The sequence below is a fragment of the Sycon ciliatum genome, chromosome 9 (genome assembly GCF_964019385.1).
Source record: "Sycon ciliatum chromosome 9, ocSycCili1.1, whole genome shotgun sequence".
NCBI classification, from domain to species: Eukaryota; Metazoa; Porifera; class Calcarea; order Leucosolenida; family Sycettidae; genus Sycon; species Sycon ciliatum.
The window spans coordinates 11,534,848-11,550,584 of record NC_088651.1 but is presented as its reverse complement, the minus strand read 5'-3'; the positions used below and the strand labels follow the sequence as shown (position 1 = coordinate 11,550,584).

The window sequence follows — 15,737 nt, the reverse complement described above, 5'->3', positions numbered from 1 at the left end:
ATCATCTTATCCTTCTCTCTCGCATTGCTCTCTGCTTCGTATAAACCAGCTAGATCTGTGATTGTCCCTTCCGCCTTCCGCTCTCTCATATGATCTTTCGAGCTCGTTCATTTCTTTTCCGACATCGAAATAGCTCTCTTCGTCCGTGCATCGCATCTGCACTCGCTGGGCTTTTACTATCAGTCCTCGTCTTGTCCTGCGTTTTCCTGGCTCGGAGCACAGAAATTGCAAAACAGTTGGATACACCTACAGCACAGCTAGCAAGAGAAAGAGCCGTGGATGGGTTTGTTCCTGTTTTTGACGGCTGTGGCCACCCGTTGGCCCAACGGTCTCGTGTGAGTACGGCGTTTGTTTGTGCTGCCAGCTCGCGCCCGGCGTTTGTTTGTGCTGCCAGCTCGGGCCCGGTGCGCGAGTGAAACCGAACCGTGACGAAGGCTTTCGCTCTTTAGTGCTATTGACTGGCTTTTCATACGATGCCTATTGATGTCTAGAGACATGCTGTCTGGCCTTCCCCTGGTACGCATTCACGGGGTTTTGTTGAAGTTCGTGCCGTGAACTGCCAAAAGGAATTGTTTGAATGGTGCTGGGGCGAGTGCGACATTACGGCGTCCCTACAGCCGGCCTAATCGCGTTTGTCGCCACAACCGATTTTATGCCCAACCACATATAGTCTCGCTGCAACCTGCTTGCAGCGTGCAACCTTCGTACTTGGTCCGCCCAGTTACAATTGGCGCTTATCTTCACACTTGGAAGGAAATACGAATATTTGAAGCAAGCCACGATCCCAAAGCACTATGTACATGATTATTTACTTGTCAGCAAGCAACTCAGTCGAGAATTCAAGCCAGTTACACATCCTCCTCGCCACTATCGTCACCGGAGGAAGAGCTCAAAAACGTTCGATCCGGACAGCTGCTGCACGCTTCATAGCCTGTTCCACTTCTCCTCGTCTCGAATCACGGTCAAAGGTAGTGCGTGCCTGTTACCTAAGTCCTTGCCAATTAGAAGCTGAGTGAGACTGCCTGCATGTTGGCTGTAAGTGTTATCCCCGTTCGTCGAAATAATGCGACTTTGTTTGAGACAAAAGGCCACGCCATATCAGTCTCCTTTTTTCAAATCGCCTCTTGCGCTTGTCGTACTTGCTGATCAGCACCCACGCGAGCCGCTGGTGCTTGTACATGCAGCGCAGTGATAGCTTCCGCTTGATGTAGCACCTGTGCATACTGCGCCTAAGTGTTAGTAAGTCCTAACGCCGTGCACCAGTCCTTTAGGCTAGTTTCCTGAAAGTCCTTTGCACGAGTGTTTCCCTCAGGACTTGGTGTTTATTTTGATTAGTTCCTTTGCCCTGTCCTCTGTGAGCTTCAAAGTGTGTCCGCCAGATTGGTCTCACTTTCTGGAGATGTCAACTTGACCTGCCGTTTCTTCGTCGGCGATTTGCTGGTGATAGCCCTTCACTAGGCGCTGTGCTGTGCACTGAGCACTGAAATTCAAGCTCGCGAAGCGCTTTTTCAGCTTTTCTATACCTCCCCGGGGTAAACAATCCTTGCCATCAGACAGCTGGAAGTAGACAGAAACTATATTCTCCATCGCTCTGAAATGCAACCAACCTGACCTATTTTACGGACTCGAGCGGAAGTTGCAGTGTTTTCTTGCGCTGACGGAAGTGTTCGTAGGCGGCAGCTGAGTCAAAAAGACTGAAACGAACCGATCGCAACTTCTGTGATGGTTTGTGCTGCCATGTCGTAGGATGGAATGATCAATGGTTATGTTCAGATGGTGAATCGGTGGTTCCATGCCGTTGACACAGGCAGAACACCGAAAAACCAAGTGAGAAGATAAGCGCCAATCTTAACTTGGCGGACCAAGTATAATTTACGTCGCTGTCGTACTTGGCACTTGCCAACTCCGCAGACTGATCGCTCTCTCCATTCTTCCCTGTACAAGGCCCTTCATTACTTTAGTTGCTTGTCCACCCAGCTTCGCTACATCCCTTTTCGTACTCTCTTCAAATCCCAGATATCCCTGCTGTTGCACAACTCAAGATTTAAAATATCAACACAATCGTGGGGAGGCCAAGACAGCAGACAATGGGGGGGGGGGGGGGGGGGGGGCAGGTAGTGTGTACAAACGAGTGACTAGAATGCCTGTGAGTACAACTGTTGCAAAAGCGCAGCAGCATCTATCACGGTTCAGCAGCATGTACAACAGGGCGCTGGTAACTGTATCTGCTCGGCGCTAAGCTTCAGAGTTATCTATGTCTAAATCTTGAAAACAAAATCTTCACACAGGACTGAAGCACTGCCTATTGACTGCTAGTGGCTTCTAGGTGAGGTTTTGTTCACTTGCTGAGGGCAGGTGGTCGTTTATGAAGCTCAGGTATTACTCTGGGCCATTTACTTGCATGAAAACTAGTTGCAAACTTACAGAGTTTGCAGATTGCGTACTGCGTTCACCATCATCTGCGTGGGTACTGATTTCAGCAAGTTGAAAGATAAGTCTCTGAAGAAAAAGAAAAGGAAAAAACGAATAACTTGCTAAGCGGTTCGTCACGCAAAGTTTTGAATTTATTCTGAGAAGATTTTTCCCACTCCAAGTTCTATTGCGAGAAAGGAGTTTTAACAATACGATAAATAGAGCAATGAAACAATCATGAATCGAAAAATATCGAGGCCAACTCCTGTTCGTCGTCAACCAACCGGTACTCCATTATCCACGGCCTCTGTTGTCTCCGACGTTGCGCCGTCAGTTTCTTCTGCCGCCGCCTTGAGTGTGGTCCCTGATGTACTTGCTTCGGCTGTTCCTCAGACCGTCGGCCAGGTCCTCCAGCCCCTGATGGAGCGAGTAGAGCAGTTGGAATCTGCTTCAGCCGTCGTGCCGCTTGTCAACTCCATCTCCGTTCATGCATTGGGCCATCCGCCGGCTGCTCGTCCGTCGCTCTCTGTACCTGATAAACTCCGCGGGCGAATTGAACGCGGCGAGTTTATTGACTTCGACGACCTCCTCCCGGACCAGCTGGGTGTGGAGCCTGATGTGGTCCAGCTAGCTGTAGGGGCCAACCGCTCTGTCCAACTTGTACAGAAGCCAACTCAGGCCCAGCGCCGCCATGTCCACGATGTAGCGTCATGGCTCGAGGCGTTTACTGTCTACACAAGAATAATTGTCGCAGCGGCTCCAGATAGGGCGAATGATTTGCTGGCATATCAGGCCACTATTCTGGATGCAAATAACTCGTATCAGGTGGACGCATGGCTAAGTTATGACAGGCGTTTCCGCCGCGCCATAGCCTCCCAACCACTGTCGTACGACTGGGCTGTCATCGACTCTAATTTGTGGCAGTCGTCATTCACCAGCCGTGGTCGCCCGCCATGTTCGCGCTGTTCTCTGGTGCACCCAGTGGCCCAGGCCCGGTGTCCCTTTAGACCAGGGCCTCCATCCGTCGGCGCTGGGAGTGGAGGTCCGCCGCAGTCCAGCGCGCCAACCCATCTTGGGAAGCCTATCTGCCGCAACTTCAACAAGGACCAGTGCAACAACTCATTCTGCTATCCTGCCCATGTGTGCCTTCAATGCCGCGGGAAGCACCCAGAAGTCAAATGTGGCAGGGGACAGTCCGCCACCTCAGCGTTTGCTCCGTAAACATTCTGTGGAGACCCCCATCAATGTACGCCGATTAGCCGGGATCCTTAACCGTCATTCGGATCACTCCAACTCTCACTTTGTGTTGCATGGGTTGTGTCATGGTTTCACGATAGGCCATTCTGCTGCTATATCTGGTGTTCATAGTTCTCCCAATCACCTGTCGGCTATCCGTAATATGCAGTATGTTTCTTCCTATTTGACCGAATGTTGTGAAGCTGGCCAAACAGCAGGTCCATTTCCGGAGCCACCCTTTCTGTGCATGCAGACATCTGGTCTGGGTGTTGTGCCGGAGTCCAATGGAAAACTTTGTGTGATACATGACCTGTCGTCTCCCGATGGCAGCAGTGTCAACGATGCTATACCACGCGTTCAGCCTGCATTACGACTCCGTGGACACCGTAATTGCCGCCATTATGCGCCTCGGCAAGGGCTCGCTCTTGACAAAGGTAGATATCCGTAATGCATTTCGCCTGTATCCCGTCGCCCCCTCGGACTGGCATCTTCTCGGGATCCGTTGGAACAGCATGTACTATTACAAGAAGGTCCTCCCATTTGGTCTCCGCTCCTCACCATTCATATTCAACCAGCTGGCAACGGCTATCAACTGTGTCCTTGTCCATGTCGGCTCCTTGCCCGACGTAATGCACTACCTCGATGACTTCCTCGACATCTGCCCACCAAGCACCTCCCTGGTGGCCAAGCACAAGGCCATCATCTTGGACTTGTTCCAGTTCTTGAACATACCTGTCGCCACAGAGAAAGTTGAGGGCCCTTCCACTGTCCTCACCTTCCTCGGTTTGGAACTGGACACCGATCGCTTGGAAGTGCGTCTGCCTCAGTCCAAGCTTCTGGCCCTACGTCGTTTAGTCTCTACCACCCTCGACAAGGGTTGCGTTCTCAAACGCGAACTCGCCTCACTCCTGGGCCACCTCTCGTTCGCTTCCAGAGCAATTCCTGCCGCCCGTACATTCTTACGCCGCCTGTATGACCTCGACAAGGCCACATCTGAGATGTCATCTCACCGAATGCTGCACCTCTCAGCCTCAGCCAAGGGCGACCTGAGCTGGTGGCACCAGACTCTGTCAACATGGAACGGAAAGTCATTTTTCCTGCTGGAGAAGTGGATGCCCAGCGCTGACCTCCAGTTGCAAACCGACGCAAGTGGCACCATTGGATATGGAGCCTTCTTCAATGGTCGCTGGTTCAGAGGTGACTGGTCTCCGCAGCAACTGGAACTAAGCATTACCTACAAGTAGCTCTTCGCCATTGTCGCGGCCTGCGCCACATGGGGGATCGAGTGGCTGCGGCTGCGTGTGGAGTTTCAGTGCGACAACCAAGCTGTCGTGGAGTGCCTGAAGACGGGCACGAGCCGGTCTCCTGCAGTCATGGCACTCATCCGCACCCTGTACTCAATCTGTGTGAAGCACAATTTCCTGATCCGAGCATCGCACCTGCCAGGAATTTCCAATACCATCGCTGATGCCCTGTCCCGGAACAAGATGGATGCCTTCAGGACCTTTGCTCCTACAGCTGCGGAGCGACCTGACACCATGGTCCAGCCGATCACCGAGTAAGTGCAAAGACATTCACTTAGGATGCAGATAGCGTTCTCTGTCGATCCTACTCCACAATATCAGTCTGACTTTATGCCTCTAGAACAACGCTCTTGTGCAATACATACTTACCATCTATATTGGCTGTTATCACCCGCTATCTCCTCTGGCCCTAATGGGAATGTCGGCATGGGCACTCCTCCGTAACTGGCCTCTCGCGCACTACTATTAAACTCGCATGGGTCATAAACTGCTCCTGCTCAACGCAGGCCGACCCACCAACTCGCATGGGTCACAAACCGCTCCTGCTCAGCGCAGGCCGACCCACTTGGTCATATACAGCTCCTGCCCTCGGTAGGCCGACCACACGATTCGTTAACGCGCACTCAATTGAGGCCAGCTACTCTGCCCGACATTCCCATTCTTCCAAACTCACTCTCTTGTCTTTTGGTGTGTCGCGTTCTGCACGCTTGTGTGTCTACTCTATACTCTAGCATGGGGAGTAGAATGTTAAATGTTCGGTTAATGTAGGAGTTTACCGTTGTTAACAGTCACGTACCATTGCTTCGCTGTTGGCCTTTATAACGGGTTGCATAACCCTCCTTACGTGTGTGCACGATCTTGCTCTCTCTCTACATACTGCTGTGTATCATAGACATCACATGCCCTTGCTCTGCGCATGCGCAGATTTCCTGTGCGCACAACAGAGCTTGCTGTCTTTCCAGTTTCCTTGCCTGCAGTCAGCTTTCAAATTCTGACCCACCCTCCTCATCCCATTTCTTACTCTTACACTCCACTCCATATATTTTGAAACACATGGATGCGGGCACCCCTCCGTAACTGGCCTCTCGCGCACTACTATTAAACTCGCATGGGTCATAAACCGCTCCTGCTCAACGCAGGCCGACCCACCAACTCGCATGGGTCACAAACCGCTCCTGCTCAGCGCAGGCCGACCCACTTGGTCATATACAGCTCCTGCCCTCGGTAGGCCGACCACACGATTCGTTAACGCGCACTCAATTGAGGCCAGCTACTCTGCCCGACATTCCCATTCTTCCAAACTCACTCTCTTGTCTTTTGGTGTGTCGCGTCCTGCACGCGTGTGTGTCTACTCTATACTCTAGCATGGGGAGTAGAATGTTAACGGGTATTTTTTGACACAGTTTGTACTGTGAGTGTGCACTTGCGCTACATAGAAAGTGTACAGTAGCACTAAGCAATGCTGTTTACCTGCACCATTGCAAAAACACCGTACGTACTCCAACTACCCTACTACCCGATAAAATTACAGGTAGCACAGGTAACCTACTACTCGTTGACACCCCTATTAGGCCAAAACAAAAATAGGCCTGTTTTGGGTCGGCAGCCCCACAAAAAGGAGACTCGGTCGGCCAGAGTGAAACTTTTTTCTGGATACATTTTTTTGGTTCATCGATCGTTGTGTTATTGATGAACAAGAGCACCTACACATGTATTATTCCTAGCATACATGCATCATCATGGTAAGGATCAATGTTACAGTTGACTAACTGTTCTTGTACAGCATTGCGTACAGGGCACATGTAACCGGCAGCGACATGAAGGAGTACACTGGATTAACGGAAGGGATAATCAAGACACGACTCAATGGTCATCAACATACCATTCGCCACCGGAAGGATGAAAACAAACCATACAGTACGGAGGATTAGCAAGACGAAATTCGCGTTCGCGTTCGCAAACATTTTTCAGTTCGCGAACTGGATTGCGTAGTTTCGCATTTTTCGTTCGGAAAAGTAGTCGGAACACCAATCGCGGATCCGTGTCAGGGTAGTCATAAATTTCCCACGCTGTACTGTCCGTACGCAATGTACGTCGTGTCAACGTCTTGCATGTGCGAATTCTGTCTGCTAATCCTTCTCATAACGCGAATTCCGTCACTGAGTTCGACTTTCCTTGGAGAGCGAACGCGAACGCGAATTTCGTCTTGCTAATCCTCCGTACTATCAGGTGGTCCGTTGTGAGGAGAGCCGCACCATCCTCTAACATCTCGAAGCGCTGCAACCTGTGTCTGGCCGAGAAGCTAGAGATCGCCTGGGCCGACAAGACCCGCTCCCTCAACAAGACGTCAGAGCTTGTGACCAAGTGTCGTCATGAAAACAAGTTCTACCTCCGTAACTTTGTCCACAAGGTCACGTGAATCTAGCTGGTAGTCCCGCTGCCTATTTTGTTTGTGTGTGTGTGTCTGTGAGTGTGTGCGCGCGCATGTGTGAGGGTGTGTTTGTGTGCATGCGTGAGAAAGAGAGTGTGTGTGGCTGCTTGGATAAGTGCGGGTGCAAGTATGTGTGTGGTAGGTGTGAGAATGAAAGGATGAGTATTGTGGGCGTACGAGCGTGTGTGTGTGTGTGTGTGTGTGTGTGTGTGTTTGTGTGTGTGAGAGAGAGAGAGAGAGAGAGAGAGAGAATGTTTGTGTGAGATTTGGAGAATGTGTGTGTGTGTGTGTGTGCGTATGTAAGATTTAGAGAATGTGCGTGTGTGTGTGTGTGAGAGAGATTTAGAGAATGTGTGTATGTGTTTGCATGTGTGCGTGTGTGCATGTGTGCGTGTGCGCAGTGGCGGGTTTAGGGGGGCGGGGGGGGGGGGGGGGGGGCGCGGGGGGGCGCCCCCCGCCCCTCAAAATTTTCGACCTAGGTTTCGAAAAATAAAAGGCAGGGCGCCGGGTCTAGCTAGACTAGGCTCGGGGCGCGCGCGGCCTGAAACGATTGTCCAAAAGTGGTTGCACGGTACGGTGCTCGAGCTGGTGTTGATTGTACACACTACAGACTAGTACAGTACAGTCTACACAGTACGTACAGTGAGCATGTGCGGCTACAGAAACACGGTGACCTGACTGCTTACTGTTGTGCAGTGTGATCCCTGCTGGGACGCGATCGACGCGTCTTCAACAGTACAAACATCGAAGAAAAGTCTTCGATCGAGTCAACCAAAACAGGATTCGAATGCCGAGGGCTCAGGCGATCATCCTCGTTCGAATCGTGTTTTGGTTGACTCGAAGGCTTTTCTTCGATGTCTCAGGGATGTGATAGTCATGCATTGTACATCACGGCTGTAGTACTGCTGTGCACAGTCATGGTAACAGTGCATTGCGTAATGCTCTTGGCCATATGCTGCTGTTGAGCTGGTTTTACAGATGAAGAATCTGAGAGACACAATGGCTAGTTGTCTATTCTTTCCGTGTGCTTAGTCTGGTTTCTTGCATGCTTACATTGGCGCAGTGAACAGGCACGGATTTGTCGCCATGTCCGCTCCCAAAGGCAGAGCGCCGAAGGAATTTGTACCTGACTTTTCCAGCAACATCGGAGCCGATTTCGAATTGTGGCTCGAGGACGTTGATGATTACCTGAATATTTGTGGAGTTACGACGGCAGCTGATAAGAAGAGGCTGTTTCGGAACCTTGCAGGCCTCGCTGTCAGGCGTATTGTTAAAGGAATCGTAGCTCCTACTCCACCAGCTCAGGCCGATGGCAGTGCCGGATGTGAGTACAAAGCTCTGACGGATGCTGTGATTGCTCGTTTTCGTCCTGCCACAAACACAACGTCGGAGCGCCACCGGTTCCGTCAGCCTCGCCAGAATGAGCGCGAGTCTGTCACATCGTTTGTGGGACGCCTGCGCGAAGCAGCTGATCGCTGTGAATTTGCATCTACTGCCGTGGACACCATCGATCAGGGAAAAATCCGTGACCAGTTGATCGAGGGCCTGCGATCCCAGGAGCTACGTAAAGAACTTCTCAAAGAGTCAAAGTTGACACTAGCCAATGCTGTGAGCAAAGCTGTGGCACTCGAGTCCTCTATCACGGACAGCAAGCTTTATGGTGACGCTGCAGCTACTCCATTGTCGAATTCATTCTCTCACATTCACCGTGTTTCACACTCCCAGCCTGCCTCTGCCCACAAGAAGTTTGGGAAGTGCAAGTACTGTGGCCGCTCGTATCCAAGAGGCAAGCAGCACTGCCCTGCAGCGGATGCTACTTGTGGCAACTGCTCGAAAGTTGGCCACTTTACAACAGTGTGCCTGTCGCGCAAGTCTGATAATGCGCGCATGACATCCGAACAGGTGGAGGAGGATGACGCCAACTATTTCTGTGATTACGCATTCTCAGTGGATACTTCTCAGCACCAGCAATTGTTTCGTAAGACGCTGATCGTCAACGGCCGTCCCTGTGAAGGACTACTGGATACCGGTGCTACCCGATCAGTGTTAACCGATGGTGTTGTCCAGCCAACGCGAAAGAGTGATCGAATCTTGAAAGCGTACAATGGCGGCGTCATCTCGACACTCGATATGGCTGATGTGACGGTCTCTGTTGGATCACGCAGCATCGTATGTAGTTGTTTTGTTGTCCCAGTCGTGTCTGGCCGCCAAATCCTGTATGGCCGGGACGTCATCTCCGAACTCGAGTTGCTGACCTCTGCTGAAGTCAATGTGGTAAACGTGACGCCCATCTCTATCACAGTGGACCCTGACACCACTCCAACAGCAGTCCCACCCCATCAGCACGCTTTCAGCATCCGCGATGAAATTGCCAAGGAGTTGGATCGTCTGGTGAAGCATGACATAATCGAGCCAGTGCGAGAAGCTACTCCGTGGGTCTCACCGTTGGTGCCGGTCAGGAAATCAAGCGGTGCTTTGCGTCTCTGCGTGGACTACCGTGTCCTAAACAAGAGCGTAGTCCGGGAGCGTCACCTACTTCCCACCGTTGACGAAATCAATGCGCAGCTGGATGGTGCAACAGTGTTATCCGTTCTGGATGCTGAATCTGGCTTTCACCAGCTCCCTTTGGCCGATGAATCTCGTCCGTTCACCACTTTCTCCACTCACAAGGGCCTCTTCAGATTCAAGAGACTCCCGTTTGCCATTGCTTGCGCACCGGAGATATTTCAACGTGTGGTGTCTGACATCCTTGCCGGCCTACCGGGAGTCGTTGTCTATATTGATGACATTCTCATCTATGCCCGCAACCGACAGGAACACGACGAGCGCATGGCTGCCGTACTCCGTCGTTTGAGCGAAGCCAACCTGGGCTTAAACTGGGAGAAGTGTCGCGTACGCCAGTCAGAAATCAAGTACTTGGGACACTGGCTGAGCAAGGATGGTGTGCGTCCTGACGGTGACAAGCTGCTGGCAATCCAACAGTTGCAGCTGCCGCAGACGTTGACAGATGTACGTCGTTTCCTTGGTATGGTGACGTACCTTGGTAAATTCATACCGCAGCTCTCACAGACAACTGAGCCGCTGAGGAAACTGGCTCAGCGACAACCGTTCGTCGTTGATGATGAGCTGACGGCCGCATTTACCGATGCGAAGACAGCCGTTGCCTCGTTGCTAGAGTGCTTAGCGTACTTTAAGCCATCCTTGGACGTCCCAACCAAGGTAACATGTGACGCATCTTCACTTGGTCTGGGTGCTATTCTGTGGCAGCAAGACAAGAGTGGCACTTGGTTACCTGTCACCTGCGCCAGCCGTTCATTGTCCGATGTTGAATCCCGCTATTCCCAGTTGGAGCGTGAGATGCTTGGTATCGTATTCTCTCTGACTCGATTCCGACAGTACGTCCTGGGGAGATCTGTTCAAGTTGTGACCGACCACAAGCCTCTGATCTCAATCGTCCAGAAGCCGTTTGACGAAGTACCACCACGGCTGCAGCGCTGGATGGTCGCTCTCATGCCATACCAGTACACCTTGTCCCATGCACCAGGGAAGCAGATGGTGTGTGTAGACACATTTGCAAGAGCGCCTGTCCAAGACTCAACTGCCTCACCAAAAGAAGCCCGCTCTATGGCTCAGTTCATTGGCCTGGTCTTGGAAGAGTGCCCAGTCAATATCGACGATATCGCCAATGCGACTAGTGATGACCCACTGTTGCGCAGCATACAGCAGCGCGTCTTGATGCAATCATGGTCACAAGTCACACCCGCTGAAGAGCCATACTACCTTATCCGAGATCAGCTGACGACCATTGACGGCATCCTGCTATTCGGTAACCGCTGTGTAATACCAGAAGCTCTCCGACATGCAGTACTGCAGTTGGCCCATGAAGGTCATCCAGGTCGGGACATATTCAAGGATACTTTGCGACGACGAGTATGGTGGACCGGCATGTCTAAAGATGCCGACAAGTTTGCCGAGCAGTGTTCGGAGTGTTGGCGCCGTCATACAAACCCCGCACAAGAGTTGCTGCCATCAGAAATTGAAGGAGTTTGGCAGAAACTGGCGGTTGATCTGGTGTGTATCGAGGGTCAACAAGTATTATCCTTCGTTGACTATGGTTCACGCTATCCGGAACTACTTCCCTTGTCAGCTACCACAACCGCAGCTGTCATTGACTGGCTGATGGAAGTGTTCGCGAGGTTCGGCCTGCCTAGCGTGTTGGTGTCCGACAATGGCCCCCAGTCTGCGTCAGCCGAAATGGCCCAGTTCCTGCAGCGGCTGGGTATCCAGCACAATCGATCAAGCCCACGCTACCCCAGATCTAATGGCATGGTGGAACGTCTTCATCGAGTCGTCAAAGAGAGCACTCAATCTCTACAACCGTCCCTGTCTTTGCAACGCCATTTGCAACAAGTTCTCTTTGACATTCGCAACTCAGTGCACCGAATGCTGGGCATGTCACCCAATAAGTACGCAGTCTGCAGAACGCGTCTTTTTCATCAGGGATCATTTTTCCGCTACCTGCTGTCATGGAAACAAGATTCAAACGATGGTAGTGGATCCCGTGAGTCCTCACAAAACATTTGAGCTCGATACGAGCAAGGAGACTGAAATGGCAGCTGAATATTGAACAACTTGTAAGAGCGACGCGATGCCAAACAGCCAAATAATAATGCAATTATCGATCTCTCCTCTGGCGATATCTCATCTGGCATGGGAACATTTATTTTTCATTGCTATCAGGTTCGGCCTCATTTTCTCTGTTCTGCGCTGATGAGTCCAGAAAGGACGAAACAGTTTTGTCCAGAAAGGACGAAACAGTTCTGTCCACAGATTGAGATTTCGCTTCTGCTCTTGTAGCAGTTGAGCACTCTCATGTTGGGTAGTGCCTTTGCTGTTTGCGTTATACAGAGCTCACTGGCTTGTCAGTTTGAGCACTCTGGCAAGGTACGTTCAGGTCTGATTTAAATCTGGCTTTTGTGGTAAAACACTTCACTTTATACTTGTACAATCTTGCACACACTGTCGCGGACAGCTGGCCAGCAGCTGCCGCGACAACTTCAAGATGGGAGAGAGACCTGGTTCGTTGTCACTTCTTTCACCACATAAAGAACACTGCTTGGAGAGAGAGAACTACCGAGAGAAGGACACGAAGCACTACAACAGAGCGCTCCGAAAAAGGATTCGCTCGCACGGCAGCGTACGCATGCCGTGCCAGCGTACTGTGTGCAAAAATGTGAAACCAAAAATAGATTTTCATACATGTCACGTGCCTGTTGTCAGGTCGTTGCTAGCATTTGGCCAATCAGAGCAGCACCGTACCAGGGCATTATCAGACGATAATGCCCGGGTACGGCGTACCCATGACCATTAGGAATGACCCCAGGCGTACTACGTAGATCTACGCTGGTGCACTGCCAAATATGCACCAAGCCATGCCTTTTGGGCAGTGACCTGGTACATAATTGGCAGTACTCCAGCGCACATAGAACACATGGGACCATTCCTAAGGACAACACATGCACTCGCACACACCACACAAAACGAAACTACTAACGTGCACCGTCCAAAACATTTATATTTTACTAGCAATGTCGACATAGGAGAAGTAATTTATAACAACGTGACAATAGCACACAGCATGTCATTACCATGCATTACTAAATTCAAGTCAATTGAGACGAACAAGTCAACAGGTGAACATGCATCACAAAGTTACCTATCTGGAAGAGATCAGATTGTATCTCGAACTCCTACAAAATATACAGTTACATCTACATTGTACTTCAAATGTACCTAGCTACATGATTGTCCAGTGTACACATGGTCCTCAAGTAAACTGAAAGCAATGCGAACAAAATCTCAGATGTATGTGAAAAAGTATCATTGTCCCGAATAAGAACACTTACAATGTACTCTCAAAACTAGTCTAATTACTAGTGCCCCTTGGTCAAGGATGTTTGCGGCCAACGTTAACGCCAAAGCAGCAGCGAATCAGCTAACTTCCGTACCGCCCAATAGGCAACACTAACACCAAAATGCAAAGACATATTCCTGGAACTGCAAGTAAATCTGACACAAAACGTTCTATCATTCCACGGAGAAAGCTCCTTCCGATCTTGTTCGACCCTTCATTCATATGACAGCTGATTGGAACCTTCCTCCTCCCTTGACCATGTTTACCTTATTTGTCTACAACTAGGCACGTGGCATGTATGAACTATAATAAACACATGGTGCGTCGTGCATTATGGCTGATTGTATGCCCTAGTGCGTAGCCCTCGGTCGTGCACCGTAGCCCGCGGGCCTGCGGCCCTTGGGCTACGGTGCACGACCTCGGGCTACGCACTAGGGCATAAATCAGCCATAATGCCCTCCGTGCCATGTGTTATTATATACATCATGATTTTGCTGCGTGCAAAAGCCAGCCAGTTTGGGAAGTGCATCGTACGCGCGTAGCGATCCCGCGATCGCGTATCGACATGGCGGCTGCACTGGAGCGCTGCCAGTGCGTGCATGCAAAAAAGGAAAATAAATAAATCAGAAAAATGCAGTTCAAATAAATCGACAGTTCGATCGAAGAGATCAAATAATTCCACACATGCAATTCATTTTTTTATAATCATACAGCGAAGCTAGTCATGTGTCAAGCTACCTTACTACAAGTACTTACTATACCTAGAACTTAGCTATGGGCAGCGGACCTGGACCCTATCGCTCCTGGGATATACCTTAGGTAAGAGTGCGACTTAAAGACAAATTGTAAATACTGTAAATTCAAATTGCACTCGTAACATGTATTCAAATATTGACAGTCCGACATTCGCACATATTGCGACAGCTTTGGAAAATATATTTTTCACTGCTATCAGGTTGGGCCTCGTTTTGTCTGTGCTACGCTGATGAGTCCACAAAGGACGAAACAATTCTGTCTCCAGATTGAATACAATCATCGATATATCGGTAGTACAGAAATGATTTCAAAGGAAAGTCAGACAGTGCGAGCGACTCCAATCTTGACATGAAAATGATGCCATAGGGGGGGGGGGGGGGGGGGGGGGCGCCAGGTGGTGACCCATCACCAAACCCCATCATTAGGCGTACACATTGTCATTGATGTCGAAAAAATTGGAGTTGAGGACAAAGCAAATTGCCGATATCTGATACCGACAACAAAAAAATATCAATATAATGCGCGATGCTCCTCGAGTACCCCAACTGGCGCCTCCACACTTTCGTTGATCGGCATTATGGAGTACGATGATGTTTGTTGTTTTTGTTTGTTTGTTTTCTTTATTTGAATTCGCTAAAACCAAACGGACAGAACTGTCGAGTGACAAGGGAGCGAATGATGAGCGTCATAATCACTATGCATCAAAACATCTCAGCGCAAAATGAGAATACAGGCGCGGCAGAAGTTGAAGCAAGAAAGCAATCAACGCCAGAGATGTTTTTGTCCACCAAAAACAGAGAGAAAGAGTGAGCGGGAGAGAGAGATCCGATAGTGAGAGAGAGAGAGAGAGAGAGAGAGAGAGAGAGAGAGAGAGAGAGAGAGAGAGACTAGCAAATGAGTGCTGAGACCTCTACACAAGGGCTTTACGTCTGAAAACAACCGCACGAATTAACAAGTAGGTTGTCAGAGAAACAGGGAGAGAGACGGGCAGGCAGGCCAACAGACAGGCATATAATGAAATAAGGCGATAGTGATTCGTCTGACCTCAAAGGTTCATGCTGTGTGGAACAGCAGCAGTGCGAAATTGGGCCGGGTGCGGTATGGCCCATACCTCGCAGGGCAACGCATTCCAGAGTCTAGCTCCTTGGAATGCGAGACAACCCTTACCCAGCTTAGTGCGGGTTGGCGGTGGTCTTAGACCCATAGATGATTGCAGCCGAGTAGGAGCGCCACTGGTTGGTAGCAACAGCACTTGCAGTGTGGGGCTAGCACGGGAGTAGCGGCAGCGCCAAACCAGGAAGATGAACTTCTGGATGAAGATCTCCCGGACACGGTAGGCGCCGAGTTGGACTAGCAGGTTTCTGGCAGAGGTGCGCGGCGAGCATCCGTACACAGCTCGAGCCGCACGATTCTGCAGAACTTGGAGACGGTGCAGGTGCTTACCTGCCAGCGATGCTGAGAAGGCATTGGAGCCATAAGAAAAATTGGGCATGATCACAGACTTGAAGTACTGGATGCGGCTTTGCATGCTGAGGCAGCGGCGCATCCAACACAGAGCACCAACTTTCTTGTTGAGGCGGGCAACGCACCTATCCATCTGGGTGTTCCAAGACATGGCACTGTCTTGATATCACATCCAAAGATGCCACAATACAATCCTTCGCAAGATCACTTGTGGCATTCA

At 50.5% G+C, this 15,737-nt stretch overlaps 1 protein-coding gene across 1 annotated transcript in view; it reads right to left on the bottom strand.

Annotated features, from left to right (window-relative positions):
• Positions 1-15,737, bottom strand: part of LOC135824255 (uncharacterized) — a 371,974-nt gene that overhangs the window by 117,225 nt on the left and 239,012 nt on the right. The window contains exon 10 of the mRNA XM_065336986.1: positions 2,425-2,499. Coding sequence (XP_065193058.1) covers positions 2,425-2,499 — 75 coding nt within the window. The remainder of the gene's footprint in view (positions 1-2,424; positions 2,500-15,737) is intronic.